At 36.8% G+C, this 21,203-nt stretch overlaps 1 protein-coding gene across 2 annotated transcripts; it reads left to right on the top strand.

The window, feature by feature from the left end:
• Positions 1–949: 949 nt before the first annotated feature.
• Positions 950–19,965, top strand: Girdin (protein girdin). 2 transcript variants are annotated; one of them, XM_065239427.1, is made up of 9 exons: positions 950–1,040; positions 1,099–1,537; positions 3,420–4,417; positions 4,481–4,772; positions 6,557–8,281; positions 8,349–8,587; positions 8,649–8,724; positions 8,792–9,072; positions 18,768–19,965. In XM_065239427.1, the coding sequence occupies exons 2-9, from the start codon at positions 1,487–1,489 to the stop codon at positions 19,285–19,287; spliced, it is 4,182 nt and encodes a 1,393-aa protein (XP_065095499.1). In that variant the 5' UTR covers positions 950–1,040; positions 1,099–1,486; the 3' UTR covers positions 19,288–19,965. The 2 variants fall into 2 exon arrangements, with proteins under 2 accessions (XP_065095499.1, XP_065095500.1); XM_065239428.1 differs by having other exon boundaries at positions 957–1,040; positions 1,362–1,537.
• The last annotated feature ends 1,238 nt before the right edge of the window (positions 19,966–21,203 follow it).

Genomic DNA, 21,203 nt, shown 5'->3' with positions numbered 1-21,203 from the left:
TACTCACAATTTTCGACGGAAAACGCACCGGAACTTGATCAAATCATCTTTATTTTGAGTAATTGAGCAATTTACTTCTTTTTACCATCATATTTACGATGCAGCAATAATGGAGCCGTGAAATGAAATGAATATATCTTATGAAAGTTCACCTGGAAAAGTCAAATATGCACATCAGTCTGATCGTAAAAACGTTTTCTTCTTCAATTCGAATGTTATATTGGAAGTATTTCACGCAGGCTTCATGATAATTATGATTTAATGCTAATTTTCACGAATTTTATATGCACTCTAATAAAAAAATACCCATAAACGAACGATAACCCAAATAATTGAACTTTCCCACTTTCAGGAAGATACCCAGAACACGTCGTTAAGCAAAATAACCATAACAATTTTATTAGAGCAGTCTGTCAACATTATCATCATCATGCAGTGGCAACATCTGCGTTGAGCTTTTGCGGCAATCTTCCAATGCTGTCATGTTAGAATCAAACATCCATTTATGAGTAAATGTTAACCCATCTTCAATCAAAGTGGCACTACTAATTAATGAGTAATTTGTTATATCCATTATACTGTTAGCAGCAACTCATTATTGTTAAAATAATTTCCTCATTAATGAGTAAAGCCACTTTTATTGTAAATGGGTTAACTTTTACTCATAAAAGGGGATTTGTTCTTACCGTGCAAGCGTATGGTTTGTTTTAGTTTTGTTGTTTATTTTTACTTTCGAATGACAGTTCTTACAGCAAGCAAAAAAATTCTCACAGCTAAAAAAATCATCTCACCAATACCAACCCGCCTGGAGGGGACTATGCCGTCAACGCGAATGAGAATGAATTAACACGAACAATAATATGAAGAAGCAAGCAAACCGAGAAGGAAATTTATAGCTTTTGGTCCAAGTATATTAAATCCATTATGTTAACTTCTAGATTGAATATTGAGAGTATGATATACAATGACAGGCAGTTATCATTTTCTTTAAATTTTATTTTTACTTGGTTTGTTCAGTGATAGGTACATATTTTCTTAAGGTATGTGACATATTAATAGATACACTCGCATAGGTATGAAATATGTTTATACCTACAGCAATGTATATTTTGGTTGCCCACCCGAAAGTATATACCACTATAGTGAAGAAAGACAAGAGGCGAAAACGGAAAAAAATTGCGTTGGAGTCGAAGTGTGAAGTGGATTTTTTTGTAGTGATTTTCTTTTCAGTTTTTAGAAGTGAACAACTGTCTATAACGAAATAAAATGTCAGTTTCTGTGCTCTGAAAGTCGTGCTTTAAGTTTTTAGTGTGAAAATTTGGTTTCCGTTATATTTAATCGGTGTTTCCTATGTAAAACAGTACCATCAATTGTCAGTGAATTGCTGCCTTGTAAAATAAAAAGAAGTGAACAAGAGCTAAAGCATCGGCAGCTGGTTTCTAAAGCTCCATTTAGGAGTGCATGGGAAAAAGAGAGGCAAAGAAAAATGTCGACTAGTGAGATTGAAGAATTTGTAAATGGGGCACTTATTTCATGGGTAAGTTTTGATTTCATTGAAATAAATAATGTTAAAAGAGTTATTGAGGTTTTGAATGGGTACTGTGTAGATGTAAACAATAAAGCGCTTGACTAAGTATCGAGACTACTTGCAGTATTTTTTTTAACAGTTGATTAGTTTTTGTGTATAAAATTATGGATTAAATAGAATGTTATATATAAATAGGTATATATATCATCCGGTAGTCTTGAATAAAAACTACGAAAGACAACGAAGGATAGTTGGTTTACACTCAAAAAATAAATCACATTTCCAATGGAAAATATCCATTAGCATTTCACATAACTTTCATGTGATCTCATAATTGAGAATCGCACTACAAAATCACATGAACTTTATGTGTCCAATGAAGTTTATGTGATTTATCACAAGAATTCATGTGATCATATTAATGTTATGTGAATTTCAGATAAAACATCATTACTTTTGTTATTGGAAAAATATCATGTGCATTGGTGCTCAGCACGGAACACAAGATCGAGACGTAAAAGGGTCCTAATATAGTTCTTTTTCCTTAAATGTATGGTGAAAACAACTATTTTGAATGGTAATGGTTCTTAATATCCTATTATTTGTAAGGTTCACTTCCAAAAAACCATAAGGAATGGTCAATTAATTATGTCACGCAAATTTGCCCCCCCCCCCCCCCCCTTTTATCACATTTTTCCCTGATTGTAATGAACGAATAAAATTGTATTTTTCTTGTGTAATAATTGCTATTTACACATCCCTGTAATAAAACACTCGTTATAGACCTTTCATAATACTGTTACACTGTGGTGTTACATTCTTGTCTTCTGCGACACTGAAGATGTGTATGAAAAAGTGAACAGTGGACTACATTGTTAATATAATATATTTTATTTCCATCAAATCATCTTGATACCTTCGATGCACTGATTTATAACCTAATAATCTTGATAACTTTTGTGCAATTATTGCTTTCATGGGACCATGAAATGATACCTTTCATTTGGTGATTGTTGCGTCCAATTTGGTTCAGTGGTTGCTGAGACACACTAGTCACAATATTGTGTTACGCACGCATACACACACTCTATAAGAAGGGTAAAAACATGAATCATTGTTCACTCAGAGTGAAAAAGAGGTCTCAAATCTCGCGAATACTGTCCAAAACTGTCACTTGTGAATCGGATAGTTCCTTACAACATTTATAAAAAAAAATAACTTTTCAATATTTGCTTTACTAAAGTCTGATATTACAAGATGTTGAAAGGCCTTGGACATTCCAGTTGACAATACAAAACAATGTAAAGATATTTAAAAATGTGAATTTAAGTTAATTGTATGATCTTCACCTAATCATATTTGAACTGCATTTGTTCGTTAAGATGCAAGAATAGCTCAAGGATATATTTTCAAATAGTTTATTTATGGTTTTTTCAGTACACATTGAAACGTAAAAAAGTCGATAGTCTTAGCCTTCCCGCGCGTTCTAATATCACCATCATATTGGGTAAAATTCACAATGGTAATGCTAATAGCTTCGATAAAATGACGTTTTAATGTTTGTTCATAAAATCAGATTCCTACGCCTATTATAAAACTCTTTCTTGGAGGCGAACCAGCCTAAGGCTGAAAGCCTCCTAAATAAAGCTAAATTAATTAATTAACTCTTTCTTGAAATGCTTGTTACTATTATATTTATTTATTTAGAGATTTTGTTTTCTCTTCTTGACTGTAAGCAGGAATTACACGGATCTCCGTTAATAAATTACACCCAAAGTTACCAAACTTGAGAATGTAAAAGTCATACTAATACACTCATTCAATACCTCAATATATGTTTAACGATACGTTTGCTTGTTGTCTTACTAATTTTGTAATTTTTTTTTTTTAGATTGAATCCTGTTTGCCACGGGATGAGATTATTTCCGGCTATGTGTCACTGCTTGATGGGACAATTTTACACAGTGTTTATCTTCAAATTGATCCAGAACCGCAGTATCATCCGGTGAAATTGAAAAATGCTGAAGGACTCACGTTGTCTTCTGCACGCTCGAAAAACTTCGACGCTATTGTGAGAAATCTGAGGAATTTGTATGATGAAGAGCTAGGACAGACTATATTAGCTCTACCAGACTGCACCATATTGGGGCACTCACCGGAATCTCGAGGTGGACTGGAACAGATGAAACTTCTCATTACCTTGCTTTTGGGTGCAGCAGTACAATGTCCCAATAAAGAAATATTCATTGCTCGAATAAAAGAGCTGGACGTAGATACACAACATGCAATTGTAGAGGTTATAAAACAGGTTACTGATAGCCAAACTTTGGTGCTAACACAAGAGGCAATTGATCAATTACCCGCAGACATAATGTGTAAGCACATCGTGCGACTTGCTAAGGAACGAGATCAATATCATAGTAAATGGATGTCCTCAGTAATATTGGAAAATGATACGATGAACAGTTCAACATCCAAATCCAGTTTGCATAATTCCTCTTCTTCGATGACTAGTTCTGCCAATACACCATCTACGTCTTCGGAAAACAATCATTTGGCAGTGGAACTAGCAGATTTCAAATCAAAACTACGAAAATTACGCCAAGAATTGGAAGAGAAATCCGAATTACTGATGGAAGTTAAAGAAGAGCTTGACCATAAGTGTAACCAGTACGAAAAGCTGAGATCAGAAAGCCATGATTGGTACACAGAAGCTAGGCGAGCTGTTGCATACAGAGATGAAGTTGACGTTCTGAGAGAACGTGGAGAACGTGCAGATCGTCTCGAGGTAGAAGTGCAGAAGCTGAGAGAGAAATTATCCGACGCTGAATTCTATCGAACGCGGGTTGAAGAACTACGAGAAGATAACCGAATGCTTCTGGAAACTAAGTATGGCTCAGTTGATATACATATGATTATTTTATAAATATTTATTTTCGTTTGTTTATGAAGGGAAATGCTTGAAGAACAGCTACTTCGCTCTAGAAAGCGTAGTGACCAAGTGATGATTCTAGAGGCCGAGATAATAAAGTTCAAACAAATGCTAAATGATATGTCTCTAGAACGTGATGTCGATAAAAGTAAACTTCAAGAGCTCCTGGAGGAAAACGTCCAACTACAGCTGGCTACGAAAAATTTAATGGCTGGTTCTGAAGCTGCAGTGAATCTGAGTCATTCAGATACAGAAGACGATGTACCATCCAACGATAACAGTTTATCGGAACAATTGTCAACAAATGCTCAGGTAAGAGAAATTCGGAGTAGCAGTTATAACAATATAATACTAGGTCCAGACTGTAGCACATATTACGTAAAATAACAAATCTTGTTAACAAATGTCATGTAGGGTTGGTGTACCAGTTATGATATTATCCCATTTACGCAATTAGTTACGGCACTACTTCATACAAACTCCAAATGCCATAAGCTGCTTCATGTCATAACAGGTACATTTTTAAAGTAGTAATATAACTGGTACACCTCCATTATATGATTTGCAGGGAAAATGTATCGTATGAATGTTCATTGTAAGACAGCCCATATTCTTGTTCACTTTGTTCATCATTTAAAAAGTCAAAGGGTCTATTATGCAATCTAATTCAACCAGTCTGAAACCTTTAAACCTTATCGAAGAATTGTTCGACCTGAGTTGAAGAATTTCTCATGATGGATTAAAAAATCGGTTCATGGAACGTTGAACTACCGATTACACATTTATAACATTATTCCACACGTTAGTATCCCAAATGGTCACTACCCCGAATCCCTTGCGAAAAGCTATTGTTTATATATTTTCCTTATATATTAAAAGAAGGGAATATTCCCTTTTTTACCATACATCCAAAGAATTAATTATTTCCTTTTGTTATATTTTCAAAGAAGGGAAAACCCCTTGATCTATTAAGAAGTTTTTCTCTTCTTTTTTATATACGCGAAAGAAGATTCCAGGAGTGACAATAATAAACAAAAATAGTCAATCTAATACATGGCATACTTTTCTGGGGCATGGTTTTCTGGAGAATAGTTCATTCTGGGGAATGTCATAGAATCAAAAACTCGTTATTTGTTCCATATTAAAATCTACATTCATGTGTTAATCTGTGGTACTCCAGCCACTATATTGCCGCTCATGGCAAGTCCGTCCCATAGCACAAATCAGCAAGCCGCGTTTTATTGTTTTTTTTTTTTACTTTTCTAGAACAAAGTTGATGAGTATTATAAGAATATGGGTGATTAGCTACCATTTCCATTGAAAAAACAATTTTGTCAAAAACGCAAATGGGACCGACTTGCGATGAGCGGCAGGATAGTAGCTTACCAACTTTGTTTGGTATGATATATATTAGAGATTCTCCGAATAGTGTTAATCGCATGACGGGTTTTGATCTATGTCTGAAACTGGTCACTTTCCCCGGGTATCCGGAATATGCCAGGATGTGGCCAATATGGTCCTGGGCATTCTTTATCACTACCATTGAACTTGTTTTCGAATTCTCATGCTCTTTATGATATCGCATGCTGGATTTTAACCCAAGTCAGAAACTGGCACAAACACATACATACATTTTCCGATCTCGTCACTAGGCCACGGATCGAAAGTCGGGTTTTCACGCAGTGGTATACCCTGCTGAATTCGTTCGTAACCCTACCTACCACACTTAATGCTGAATACTTGAAAAAAAAAAAAATAAACAAAACATTCTTATAAAGAAAGCCAGAAGGATTAGTACTTCATTTAATACCACTGCCTTAATTGATAATCCTTGACAGATATGCGTTTTTTTTAATTCTTTATTAATGAGATTTTTAGCCTTAGGCTAGTTCATCTCTAAGACAGATATGCGTATTTCGTCTACAATTACCAGACTTCTTCAATGCATTGCACCAATACAGTTGAATATTAGTACAAGACGCTGAAAAAGTCTGCACATTGTAGCCGAAATACGCGTATCTGCCAAGGATTAGCAATTAAGGTAGGAAATTAAATGGAAATTCGTTTAACGCTAACGTTTCACATTTTATTTACAGTCACGTGCTTTAAAACTGGAACTGGAGAATCGACGACTTCTTGCAGCACTCGACAGTTTGAAAGAATCTTCCTTCCATGAATCGTCGAACAAAATACTGGAGTTGGAAAAAGAGAAAAAGAAACTTTCCCTACGTCTTGAACAAGTACAAGAGAACTGTAATCGGTTGGCACAACAGAACAGTGAGCTTGAAGGTGTTTTTAAAAATGCACTGGAAGAGAATAAAAAACTTCAAGATGCATTGGACGCCAAACAAGGAATCATAGACAAGCAAAGTCACGATCGTGAGTTAGATCGGATACGACAAATTGACTTTGAAAAGCAAATCGAAAGTCTAACCAAGGATAAGCAACGCGTGCAAAATTTGTGTGAAAGCATTCAGCGAAGGACGATAGATTTGGAACGCTCGATCGAGAGTAAAACAAAGGAGGTTCATCAACTAAATGAACGGTGTATTGAACTAGAATTGATCAAAAAGGAATCGTATGAAGTGAAAAACAAAGTGACATCATTAGAAAAAGAGAATGTTAGTCAAGGAAAAGATTTGTCTAAATATAAGGAAATACTAGAACAGAAAAGCGTTGAGCTAGATGATGCTAGCATAAGAATAGAACAGAAAGATAAGGAAATTTGCCAACTTATCAAACAGCGAGAAGATAGTATTGTACTAGATAAAAAAGTGCAAGAATTGGAAAAGCAAAACCAAGAGCTTTTGTCCCATAAAAAAATTCAGGATGAAACCATTTCAACGCTCAAGAAGGATCTCTACGATGGCACGCTGGCTAAGAAAAAAGTGAAACAAAACCTTGAAAGGCTTGGATTGAACGAAAGTGATATAGAAAAGACCGATTTGAATGTGGAAGTATTTGTAGAAAAACTTTGCAAAAATCCGGAATCATTCAAAACTGTTCGAGAAATTGTACTTAACGTTGGAAAAGAGTCCACAAAATCGGCTGACATTTGCGTGTTATGTCATAGGCAAGAAATTTATACAGTTGAAAAAGACATTGAATTCACAAATTATGAAGATTCAGCAGCTCCGAGTGAAATAGAAGTAAAATTGGATCAAATCAAAATCGAAAATGTTGCGCTCCAAGCAGCTAACGAATCTATGCAAGCGGAAAATGCTCGTCAAAAAGTTGAAGTGGCCACTCTTGGTTCACAAATTACATCTTTGAATACACAACATGTAGCATTACAGTTAGCTAACTCGCAGTTGGCTGCTGAAAAGGATATGTTAGTTAAGCAAGTAGAAGCCAAAAAACAAGCTTATGAATCGCTGCAGCATGATCAGATCACTCTTCAATGCCTTCATGAACAGTTGAGCAGTGAGTATGATTCACTGAACAATGAAAAAGAAATTCTGAAAAATTCCATCCGTGATTTGAAGACCGAAAATCGGGACATTAAAGAGCATGCTTTAGTGCTGGAAAAGCAATTGGATGATAGTAAAATGGAATTAGCTTCTATGAAAGATGGAACAACAAACCTGACAAATTTAAGAGCGGAGCACTCCAAATTAAAAGATGATTTCCGTTGCTTGTTCACAAATAGCGAACGATTGAAGCAGGAGTACAAAAATAGACAAGAACAGTATCGTTCATGTCGTTCGGAAAATAGTCGAATGAGGCTTCAGAATACCGAGCTTACCGGTGAATTGAGTAACAAGGTGGAGCAAATAACAAACCTTGAAATTGAATATACTAAAATGAATCAAAGATGTGAGGTAAGAAAATGTTGTCGTACTGTTCATATTATTCCGATTGCACACCGTCTTGTTTTTCAACTTTTAGATGCTGCTACAAATGAACTCTAGTTTAGATATTGATAGAAGAACCTTGATGGACCACGTATCACAATTGTTGGCTCAATATCATGAGTTGCTGGCACACTCACTTGAAGATAAACAACACTACCACGATGAGGAAAAGAGTTTTACGGATCGTGTGAACAACCTACATCGTCAAAAAGAGAAGCTCGAAGAAAAAATAATGGAACATTATCGCAAACTGGATAGTTGCTCACCAAAAAAGTATAGTTTACAGCTATTTCACCTTGGTTCATTCTTAATAATTTCAATTGTATTTTTATAGGAAACCATTTGGATTAAATTTTGTCAAGAAGGTGCGAAAAGCTGGATCAGAGTTGATGAATCGAGTGCCCAATAGGGTAATGCATAAACTAGCTGAGCTTAAATGATGTCTTTATGTCTCAAATGCGCAATTTATTCTTTCAGAACCGACGCTCATGGGTAGATGAATCACGACTTACCCAATCTCAATTCACTCTTGGGTCAGAATCTGGCGGAAATGAATCAGATAACAGTATAGAAGAGCCAAACTCCGTTGCATCGGATACAAATTTGTTGCAGCGAAACTCTGTAATTAGACAAAGTTTGCAACGAAAACCTAATAATGAAGCGTTGAATACTAGCCTCCTGAGAGGAGGTATCCGGAGTAGTTTGCAGGCATCTCGCAGAGATGAAGTAAACCAGTCCCACAGGAATAGTTTTCCTGGGTAAGTAGAGATTATTGTTAAAGGTGGGAGTAAAGTGAACAACATAGGTTTTGATTTTTTTGAAACTTTGCATGTAATGACTATCCGCACCCGTAGTCTATTCTATAAAAAATAATGTTATAGGATTGAATCACTATTAAATGTCGATTAAATAAATAAAACATGTGAAACAAATGAAAGTTCTGCTGATCACAAATGAGGGAATTGGAAGGAAAGGGGTGTATTTAAGTGACTTTGATCGATTCTCTTCATCGACTTTCTCTTTCGTTAATAATTCAGCTGCTAGATAAAACATCCTTTACCAAACTATGTGGGAGAAATAGCGCAAAATCTGTTTATAAAGTTGTGGCTATCAATAGAGAAAGTCGATGAAGAGAATCAATCAAAGTCACTTACACCCCTTTCCTTCTAACCCCCTCAAATAAGATTTAATCATATGTCCTGCAAAAATGATACAAATAACAATCGTTGTACCGTGTCCCACTCAAGAGCATTCACGGAGATCAACTAGCCAAAGGCTAAAAAACTTCATAATAAAGAATTAAAAAAAAAAACTTAAGAGCAAAATTATGTTTACATCGCTAGTATAATAATGTATATAGGTGCATAGAGAATATGTTTACTCTATTTCAGCGTTAGAAAAAATCGCGATATTTCACGAAGTTCACCAAGGGAAAAGTTCGCGAGTCATAGTGAGTTTTGGTGAACTTTTCCAACACTGCTCTATTTATTTGTTTATTTGTTATGGTTGCATCAACAGACTAAAAATAGTCCCAATGATGTGTTGTAAAAAAAGTACAGATTATACAGACGACATACATATACTACAGTTACTACTGTTACAAACGAAAATAACTAGGAAAGCATTGTCAAGTTACTAAAAATTTATAAGTCTTAAATTGTTCAATTAGCTGTTGGGCATCAAGCGCCTTCGGTCAGTAAAAAAGGCAGAGAATCTTCGGCGAAGCATATTCCGTGTCAAGTGGAAATCGAACATCGACGCTACTCGGTTGAACACTCGCTGCAAGTCGTAAATAGCGCTCCCTATGCTATAATTAGTTCGAAGAAGTGGAAGTCTCAGCATAAGACTGTTGCGTAGTGATCGAGGTTGAACATTAATGTTCACTTGTTGCAGAATTGCTTCGCAGTCGATTCTTCCTTGCAGAGTATCGGCGACGGTTAAGGCTCTGAAAACATCTCTTCCGATACGTAAGGGCTCGATATTGATCAATTGGCAGCGATTCTCGTAGCTTGGAAGACGAAGTGGGTATCTCCAAGGCAGCTTACGGAGCACGAAGCGAAGAAAACGTCGTTGAACAGATTCAATTCGCTCGGCCCCATTATTGTAGTTCGGGCTCCAGACAGCAGAGCAGTATTCCAACGTAGATCGTACGAGAGAGCAATAGAGTAAATGTCCGTGAAGTTCTTAGTAATGAGCATGAGCATGAGCATGAGCATGATTGACCGCCCACGGTTGCTGCTCTGTTATTACCAGATCAGCTGCAATTACACAGAGAACCAACAGATGATGTTTGGGACTAACATTCATCTTCAATGTGTAAGAACTGGAGATCTAATATTTAGCAATACCAGCGCCGGCCGTGTCCGAATGCAGGTCAACTAGGGAATGGAAAGGAATGTGTTGACGTGGTTACTCGTTGTGAAGGAAACCGAGAAATCCTCTGCGCTTCCACGAGAAATCACTGGGATGTTGGATGTGGGGGAAAGGTTGCACGCACACGCAGGGATCGTTTTTGGTAGAGCGATTATAATACACAAACACACACACACACACACACACGCGCGCGCACTCATCCAATTTCTATTTTTAGATCAGGACCAACACTGTTGGTAAGTGATGCGATTGGTATTAAAGAAGAATTTGTTTTCATTAAAATCTAGTGGGTATAGAAAAGTGAAAAATTGCAAGGAAGGGGACGGGCCTGGGATTGAACTCCCGACCTTCTGCTCAGTAAGCAGAAACGGTAACCACTGAGCTACCGAGCCTCGTCTTGTCCGTGAAGTTCTTAGTAATCTTGAAGACAAAGTCAAGCGTTCTGGACGCTTTGTCGACGACATACGATATATGGTGTGAGTATGTCAGCTTTGAGTCTAGAAAAACGCCTAAGTCTTTCACGCAGTGCACCCGTTCGATAGTCGTGCCTAGTAGTTTGTAGTTGAAAATAATCGGTTGTTTCTTGCGTGAGAAAGTAATAACTGTACACTTAGCTGGGTTGACCACCAGTCGGTTTAGACTACACCAGTCAGCAAAGATATCAATCTGATTTTGGAGAGAACGGCAGTCGGCGAGTGAGCGGATGCGCAGAAAAACTTTCAGATCGTCTGCAAACGATAATCGTGGCTCTGTGATAACATGGTGAACGTCGTCGAAGTAGAGGAGAAATACCAATGGTCCCAGATGGCTACCCTGAGGTATACCGGACTTTGCGCAGAAGCTTGCTGAGCGACAAGTACCCAAAGTTACTGTCAATTGGCGCTCCGTGAGGTATGAACGAAACCATCTCAAAAGATTTCCACCGATCCCTAGCCTATCAAGCTTAGCGATCGCAATTTCGTGGTTCAGCTTATCGAAGGCTGCCGTAAGATGTGTGTAGATAACGTCCGTTTGGGTCCGAGCAATCAAACTGTCTGTGATGTAAGACGTTAGGCACAGCAGGTTCGTAGTTGTGGAACGCCCAGTTATGAATCCGTGTTGATCTGTACTTAGATATTGCTTGCAATGCGCATTTAGGGACTCTATGACAACCAATTCAAAAAGTTTTGATACAGCACTCAGCGACGTGACTCCCCGGTAGTTGTTTACGTCGCGTTTGCTTCCCTTTTTATGAACAGGAAACATATCCGCAGTCTTCCAGCAAGACGGAAAGATGCCGCTGGAAAGAGAGAGCTGGAATATGCGGCGCAGTGGATCTAAAAGACAAGTTATGTTCTTTTTAAGAATAATCGACGGAACACCATCGGGTCCAGCCTTAGTTGAAGTCTTAAGTTTAGATGCTGCTCTAGAAATCGTATCTGTAGTGGCTTCGACCATGCTGAGCGTTTGGTTGATCAAAGGAACATTACTGGCCGCGGAAGTAATGATATTAGCGGAGAGTTGCTCGGCTTCAAACACACTAGCAAATTTGGCTGAGAACAGGTTGCAAATGTCTTGTTGATTTCCAGCAGTTTCACCATTAAAAATCATGGAAGAGGGTAAGCCGACTTCCCTGCGTTGCTCATTTACGAAGTTCCAGAAGGATTTCGGGTGTGATTTTAGCCGCCTTTGAATCCTCCTTTGATAGCGTTGAAAACAGAGACGACTTAACCGCTTATACTCGTGGTTGAGTCTGACATAGTAGCATTTCAGCGGCAGTGTGCGTAGTTTAGTAAATCTTCTGAGAGCAGCCTTCTTAGTTCTTTTCAACGAGCGAAGATCTTTCGTCATCCACGGGACGCGAGAGTCGATATGGATGATCTTTTTGGAAACGTGTCTGTCAATGACATATGCCAAGACGTGAGAAAAGGTTTGTGCTATCTTGAAGGTCATTATCATAGAAGAACGAAGAAAAAAAAATTGAGACTCATTAGCAAATGCAAACAAGGGTTCCATTCACCGCTCATTCCATAGTGGATATATTTACTTTTAGAAATTTTTACATTTTCTTACATTGAGCATTCACCATTGAGGCTTAAGATGTTGATTGCACAGTCGCATTCCTTATGAAATTTCGGTTGTAATGACTATTTTATGTTTATCTTTAAAGTGGGCGGTAAACGAAACCCTCTATTGAGGTTGGGTCTCCATTTACCGCTCATATCGATGTAAGCAAAAGTTATTTTTTTCGACAATAATCAGTACAATAATGTGTATAACGTTACAAATCATTAGCAGGCATCGGAGATTAACTAGCCAAAGGTTAAAAATCTCCCCAATGAAGAATTAAAAAAAAAAAATATTAAAAACTCTTGTAAGTTGCTGTAAGAAAATCATATGCTACAAAAAGTATGGGTATATTTAACAAATCGGGTTTTTATTAACTCATGCGTTAACGATTTACATTGTTGGAGACAGTGATGGCATAATCATTTGCAAATTGATATTTTGCCACTCTCATACGCCCTAAATATCACGCGTGATATTGTAGCAAAATATCATGCTTGATATTGATTTTACAAGCTCCTTTGATATTCACCTCCGTCAGCAAAATACAGAAAAAAGGAGGGGCATAAAATGCTAATACAAATCGACAGTGAGCATGCATAAGGGCGTATACGCGATGATCGATTCTCTTCATCGATTTTTTCTTTGCATTATTACAGCTAAGCGAATCAATTTTCTAGAATTTGTTCAATTCAGAGTTGAAACAGGTTGTATTGGCTATCAAAAGCAACAGCAAACGCACCGAGAAACGTTAATTCTAGCGAGTTATTAACAAAAGAGAAAATCGACGAAAGGAATCGATCATCGTGTTTACGCCCTTATGCATGCTCACTGTCGAAATGCTCAAGTAAAGGAAACGTAGCAAGTTTTGTTGTACATTACACTGTTATACAAAACCACCCAAACCATCGGCCCTTTTCAGGGCCACCACAACTTTCTACAAAAGAAAGTTATGAAATTCACTTTATTCCAAAACAATATCCGGAACAACAAACTATAAAATAGAACAAAAATTTCGTAGTCCTAATAAATAAATACCATAAACGAACTGTATGCCGGATGGGTAAACTATCCCACAAATGGTTTGAATGATACCCGAACACGTCGTTAAGCTCTCTTTTATGGTTATTTTTATTAGGGAGTCCACAATGCGGTCGTGTCTTGTACACCACCCTCAAAATTGATGTATCTCAGATTCTATTTATTCGTTTTGTAATGTTTTTATACCGTTTGAAAGGTTATTTCCTCTTACTAATATGTTTGTCACACTTACTGTTTTGGTTATGCATCGTCAAATCCAGATTATTATTTTTTAGCAATAGTTTCAGAGGCTGGAATTTAGTAGTGCAGTTAAAAATTCGATTATAAGCATTCTACTAGATAGTTTTATTAGCTTTGAGTAAAAATTAAACAAGGAGAAATCATTCATTATTAACTTGCTCAAACGGCTTGTCGACATGCAAAAAATAATCATTAATAAAATTAAAAAAAAAAACATTGGTAGAATTAACAGTTTGCGTTGGTTCTTTTTGGTAGAAAGTCTTTAGAATTTAAAACAAAAATGCGCCTACTATCAATTCAAAAGTTACACGCTTGATCGCGCACCGAACTTTGTTTCCCTACGTTGTGATATATTTAATAGATAAAAACAGACCGACTGTTGGGCCATCCTGCCATGGTGGAGGCATGCGAACTATTGGCTTTTTATTTGTTATCGTCTATCATTCAATACAATATTAAACAGTACAGAACAAGACTATAGACACTGTATATACAAGTAATGACATCTGTGTGTGGATGGATACATCTTTAGTGTTGTAACGAGGTTACAAAAGTATCCCACCTATCCTTTATATAATCTGGCATCACTTAGTTTAAAAAAACCGTTCTTGGTCACTGAGTTCAGTTGCGGTTGGTAACTTAGAGCAGATCTGTCAAACTGATTAAAAATGGGAGTTTGTTTAGCCCACGGGAAAAATACGTCCGAGTCCGAGCCGAACTAACGAATGCCCTCGGGTATTGTAGCTCCCTAGAGGGTAGAGCCATGATTGTTCCAGATGTGTTCTTGAAAAGCTTTCCAACCACGAGACAGTGAACAAGGTAAACATAGGACATAGTAGATCAATAGTAAGGTGGCAAGTAGGGAAAGTATAAGTTAACGAATAAAATTAACGGTCAGACAGTGAGACATACCAGGCAGTTAAAGTGACGTAAAAAGCATACACGGAGAGCGATATATATACATATAACTTCAGGAATACTAGCACCTTCGTTGTTTAGTGTACCACCATACTCCAGGAAAATCCTTCAAACGAAGGTCCTACCCTTAGGCCGTAAAACCCTACCGTCTACCCTCGGTGGAAAGTTGTGTGTTGCACGTGTCGACTTCCGACGTGCAACCCCGCTCGACAGCGCTCTGTCGGCCTAGCTGGTCGAATCCCGTCGTCCACGAGCATAAAACCCTGCCACCTCGTTGTCACCGCGCCAAGTCGGCATATTTAGAAAAAAAAAGCTCCCCACTGCGAGCCATCCATCGACTAACATCAGTCTCGCCATCTTGTGCTATACCACAAATAAAAGCAAGTTGAAAAGGTATTTGCTACACCTACCTGTCACCATCATCGCAGACACCAACCAACATGCAACAACGCGCGCAACGAACATCACCCAGCAACATTGAACAGTGCCACATCCAGTAAGTGAAGCCCACTAACCCTAGCTAGGAAGCAATAAATAATGTTGAAACGAATTCGTTAATTTAAACTGCATGTCCTTAGTAAACCGTGGAATCTGTGTAGTGCGAGGCTGGATTTGAGACACATTTGGAACAAATAGTTTTTTTTTCCGTTAGTAGATCCCTGTAGGAAAACCATCATAGGAAACCCCACTTGCCGATGATTTTTGTCTTCTCCCTGTTGGTAATTTATTCGTTTGTTGGGTTCAGTGCAATTCTTGCCGCCATTTGTAGGATTTTTGATAAACCTGCCCTGAGGTCTCTAGCCGGAACGGGATTTGGTTTCTGAGAACTTGCCCCTTCACGGTAACCTAGTGTTACCTGGCGCTTAAGTGAAGGCCGTGATTTTCCTCTTTCGCTAAAACACTCCCGACCCGTTACAGTGTGTAGGGTAGTTGCACATATGTTCGACGTGTGCCCAAACACCGCTCAATACTTTTAAAAGTTTAAACTATCAAAACGAATTGTACTTCTTTCAAAATAAAAGCATTGCAGTGTTGGTATTAAAATTGGATTATTATCAATTCAAAACAAAATGTTATCATGAAAGTGTGGTATAATTGAAATGAGTTTTTTCACTCTGAATTGATCAATTAAAATATTTTCAATCTAAATACCAGCATTTGCAGTAAGGCAATACTTAAACTAATTTTTGACTTTTGAATTTCAAGCTCTAATTTTGTCTTTGCTGCTGAGATATTGCAGATACTCGTGATGCACTGATGAATTCAGCCAGTAGGCATCAATGGTTTTGGAGACATGAATTGGTTTCCTTGACGATTGATAATCCTTGTATCTGTGAACATGTTGAAGGGTCTATGATTAAAAATCTTTCATAAGTAATATATTACATCTACAGTAAATATGATGCACATTGTACAGTCCGAAGAACAGTCAAATCTGGGAAAAAAAATCCGGGAAAAGCCTAGGGCTTCACTGTTTTTTGGCAGTAATTGATTACTATTTTGTTTGTATTACTTCTGCGTGAAGTTAACGATTTACATAGTTTAAGATGCTGATTTCAAATAACATTCTAAAGTGGTAATCTTTATACGATAGATGAGGAGATGAAAGTTCCGTTAAAGTCCGGCAGTGTGAAAATTGTATATAGAGAGTAGAAAGTGAACAAGGACAACTTTGATGAAAGTACGAATCGGGTTGATCATCTCTACCAAACTCTAACTGGGGAGTTTGGTAAAGAGAGATGATCAACCCGAGAAACGTTCCTCTTGGATCGTTTTAAGGTAATTCTGTAAAGCCTCCCTAATAAAGATAAATTAATTAATTAATTCTGTAAACAGTGAAGCTAGTAAGCATTTATAAAGGTTGTTTAAAAATGAAAAAAACACTTGCTTGGATCGTCGAGTAGGGCCACTCATAGAAAGCTAAAAGCGGAAGCCAATTTTAAGGACAGCGAGAAGCCGGTTGAAGTTATGTTTCGGAATGGATTGATAAGGCACTACTGTTGGTTCTATCTTGTTTTGTTTATTTATCTTCAAATTTTGCGGCAAAATTTCAGTGCTGCCAAAAGTGTAGAGGTATTTTTAACAGTTAAACAATTTTCATTTTAAAAAAAATGCAGTTTTAAAATTACGAGTCATAAGTGAAAGAAAAACTTTCAAACCAAAAAAATAACGTTCGTTTTGATTATTTTCGTTGTTCAATCCTCGGTTGAAACTATGAAATTTGAGGAACTTTCAATTCGAAAGTGCATTATTTTTATAACAACAATTTTTGTTCTTTGTGTGTACCGACTCGACAAGGGCGAACCAGCCTATGGCTGAAAGTTAAAGGAAGAAAAAAACTGACTCGACAAATAAAATAAAAATAAAAAATAGAAACAGAAATAGAAAATAACTAACTGTTGTACCAACTAAAAATCGTAAATTTTACAATAATTAGTACATTTATGCAATATCGAAGCTTCAGAAAAAGTATTAAGACTTGAAAACTGGTCATATTTTAGTTTTAGTAGCCAGTTTCCTTAAAATAAAATTTAAAAAAGCAAGTAAGTTTTGCTTTTATTGGAGAGAGATGATGTTATTTTATAGCAACTCTCTTAGTAGCCGTTAACGTTGGCTTCATTTCATACTGCTAGTTTATATGATTTTCAAACCGAATGTCAAGCTTCCATCAACTTATAGATAGAAAGTTCGTTTTTAATGAACTTCATCCATCGTTTATATGTAACTAGTCCCAGAAGGTCGTTAGATATGGCTGGCTTGGGATTTTTGTCCCGGCAGAACTTTCTAGTACCAACCACCATGTGGTATCCAATTCAACACGCTAAAAACATCCTACACACAGAAAAATTGATTTTTGTTTCAGGGCGTAATGTATTTTGTTATTGATTCAAACATATTGTATTACTATTTAAAAAAAAACATATATTTGAATCAACAAAATGGTTTTTAGAATCAACAAGCAGATTAATGATTCTACAACCGGTTTGTTGATTAAAAAAATATTTGAATTAACCGAATAATAGGGGGAGGAGGGGCATATTGAGGATCCCGCAGTTTGGCCCTGGATCTCTAGCTGCATGAAACAAATCAATTGGTAGTAGGTTCAATATCATTATGATCTTGATCCTACCACCAATAAATTTGTTCCAAACGACCGGATGTCCAAGCTGGTGCACGGGATGCTCACTATGCCCCTCTTACCCCTATATTTGAATCAATACCAAAAATATATTAGGCCCTGAGCCAAAAATAAATCCATTTGAATTTAAAACTCATTTCTCTGCCATGTATATATCCGGTAGCGGAACTGGGTGTAAAATGAACAGGTAGTGTAATCACACAAAAATAGGTAAATTCAGTTCCAAATCTAGGTACAGTTACCATATTCGAAGAGTATCTTTAGCTGTTGAAAACATCATGGGCTGACAAGAAGCTGTTAAATACGAAGAAATTGTAACTGTCCCTTGCCGAAACAGTTAACCCAACAACTCGCAGAAGCAAGAGATTCCTCGAACTGGGCCTCAGAGTCGGCTTACTACCGGGTGATCAAGGGACGTGATAGAAAGTATGAACACCAGGAAATTTCACATTTATTAAAAACATTCATTGCCCTTTTCTTTAACGATGATTTCTCGAAAGTCATGGCTCTCCCTGGCAAATCGACATCACCATCGAGTAGGGGAAGTCTTCCCCTACTCGATGGATTTGTTGGTTTGTGCAACCGTGTCTTGAATTCATAGAAATCAATGAGAGAAGTCATTGTTTACAAAAGGTTGTTACGTCCTAATTCCAGCTCTATCTAGAAATGTTTATATAAATTATTGTGTATTTTCAGATTCGAAACTACTACAGATACATTGAATCTTGGAACTGCAGGAACACGACGTACAGTATATTTAATGGATGGAAAAGCAACTAATGCTACAAACTCGGGATCTAGTACACCGACCGGCGTAGCTGGATTATCAAGTTCATCTCCTCCAGCATCGCTAACTTCACCACCATCAGGATCGGGTGCCACTCACGCTCAAGCAATGTCCAGCGGTCAGAACATGCAAAATAATACAAATTCCAGTAACTCGACAAATAATGCCACAAATAACAACAATAACGACACGTTTCTGTTGCTTAATCGAGTCTCCACTACAACAACACTTAAAACGACGGAATCTAGTTCCGTTCCACAAACCATGGTAGTTAATCCACATCCTTCTGGAAGTCCTTCGAACACGACTTCTGCAACCGTTGTCCTCAACACTGATGATGCGAACAAGAAAGATCCAACCAATAAGAAAGCCAAGAATGAATCGAAAAACCGCGATAGTGCAATTTGGTATGAGTACGGATGTGTTTGATAATAGGTCATGATACCTTCTGTAAAAATGAGGTATTTCGTCTTTGTCGTGCAACTCGTCACTGCACCATCTGACCATTTTTGTTTTTAGAATCAGGCAGTTTAAAATGCATTTATTTCAAAAAAAAAATCACAACACTGTTTTCCATGACATTCAACACGCAAGAAAATTGTATTTATAGAAAACAAGTAGACTGAAAAAGAACGTATTCCACGAAAGAAGGCTTAAACATGTAAATCTAAGGAAACAGAATATTGTTGGTACTAAGAAATAGAATTTTGTAAATGCAACTCCTTTCTCATAACGCGAATCGTTCCAAGGAGTAAGATAGCACAAATGTGTGACCAATACAACGACTGTAAAAACGAATAAGATAGGCACCAAATTAATTCATTCGACTTGACTCAAAAGATCTGATTATGGAAATATTCAATATAAGTCATTCATTGTTTGAGAAATAAGAAATGGCGCTTTATATTGTTATGCTTTTTGCCGATTTGAAGCTTTTTTATTATAAGACAAGGAATACTACTAGAAATTATGTATAAATGTGATAAAACTTAAACGTAACTGTTAACCATGCTAACGCTAGTTTTAAGACAAATTTTCAAATTAATTTAACATTTTGGTGTAAATAAATGAAATCCAACAAATTATACGATAAAGAAAAAAAAACATGTATAAACGAAAAATCATTATTCATTAACGTTTAAAATAGTACTTATTGTAGAGTTCTGTCTTAACGTATTAATGAAATGCAAATATATATATATAAGCTACTTCATAAAAATTATCTCATATCCCTTGATATTTATGTACCAAGCTAGGGTAGTGATGTATCAATATAATAAAATTGATCTTACAAATCAAAGTTCTACATAAATTTTATCCCTTCGTCATCCATTTAAACAGCGGGAGATCAAAAGACACTAATTTACCACAGACAATCACAAGCTGAAATGTTTCTTAGTTGGTAGCACCACCACCAGTGGCGTGCATAGTCAATTCCCTTGCACGGACGACTTAAGAGTCTACCCGTTGAACTGTCAAAGCGGCTACTTATCGTGCAAAGTAAACAAATATAGCGGTGCTATGAAAGCACCTACAAACCGACATGACACTTAAGGGGGGAAATACAAGTAACACGTCAAAAACTCGACGATTTTCGGAATTTTTTTGTGAGCAAATGATACAACGCAAACGTTTGGGGTTTTTTTTTTGCATATATTCCTAAGTCTTCCTCTACATTTGAGATTTTATTCATTGGTGTGTGACCTCTGTGGCTCCTTGGGGTTACATCGGAAGGAGATCGCCTCCGGTGGGGATTAGCAATTGGCGGACGTTCTAGAGACCTGAAAAATGGACAAAACTTACTTTTATCAATTGGACTTTATTCAGAAAAGATTTTTGTTCTATGTGAACCTCTAAAACCCAAAAAAAACAATTTAAAAATTTAGAAAAAAATATCTGAAAAAATAAGTTGATTTTTCACTGTTTTTTTTCCCCCTTTAGGCAGACCTGAAAATTATTTATTGTAAATTTTTTCATGATATCAGTGGTTCACATAGAGTAAAAATCTATTTCCTTTAAGATGCGCCAGGTTTCAAGTCATTTGGATGAGCACTTTTTGAGTTATCTTTCCCGCCAATTTGGAAAACACCCTTTCGAGAAATAAAAAAACTGGAACTTACGGTTAATCGGCGATACCGGGGCCATAGATCACTCCTTCCTCGTGCTCGTAGCATTTTTTAAAAAAAATTAAAGTAAAATATAAAAAATCGATGTAAAAAAAAAATTTTTACTTGTATTTCCCCCCTTAATTCTGACTTATACCCGAAAATCTTAAACGGCCGATTTAAATGTGCAGTGATCCGAACTGTCAAAACCATAGGATTTTTTGATCTAGATAAAAATAA

The sequence above is a fragment of the Ochlerotatus camptorhynchus genome, unplaced genomic scaffold, assembly GCF_037179485.1.
Source record: "Ochlerotatus camptorhynchus isolate MF236.1 unplaced genomic scaffold, CSIRO-AGI_Acam_v1.1 ptg000055l, whole genome shotgun sequence".
Classification (NCBI taxonomy): Eukaryota; Metazoa; Arthropoda; class Insecta; order Diptera; family Culicidae; genus Ochlerotatus; species Ochlerotatus camptorhynchus.
Note: the sequence above shows the minus strand (reverse complement) of the source record. Positions and strands in the feature narration are given on the sequence as shown.

Bases quoted from the DNA above. Each gene is read 5' to 3' on its own strand.
- Girdin (XM_065239427.1), top strand. From the start codon at position 1,487: ATGTCGACTAGTGAGATTGAAGAATTTGTAAATGGGGCACTTATTTCA. The intron at 4,418-4,480 runs GTATGGCTCAGT...TTGTTTATGAAG, and splicing joins CGAATGCTTCTGGAAACTAA to GGAAATGCTTGAAGAACAGC. The intron at 8,588-8,648 runs GTATAGTTTACA...GTATTTTTATAG, and splicing joins GATAGTTGCTCACCAAAAAA to GAAACCATTTGGATTAAATT.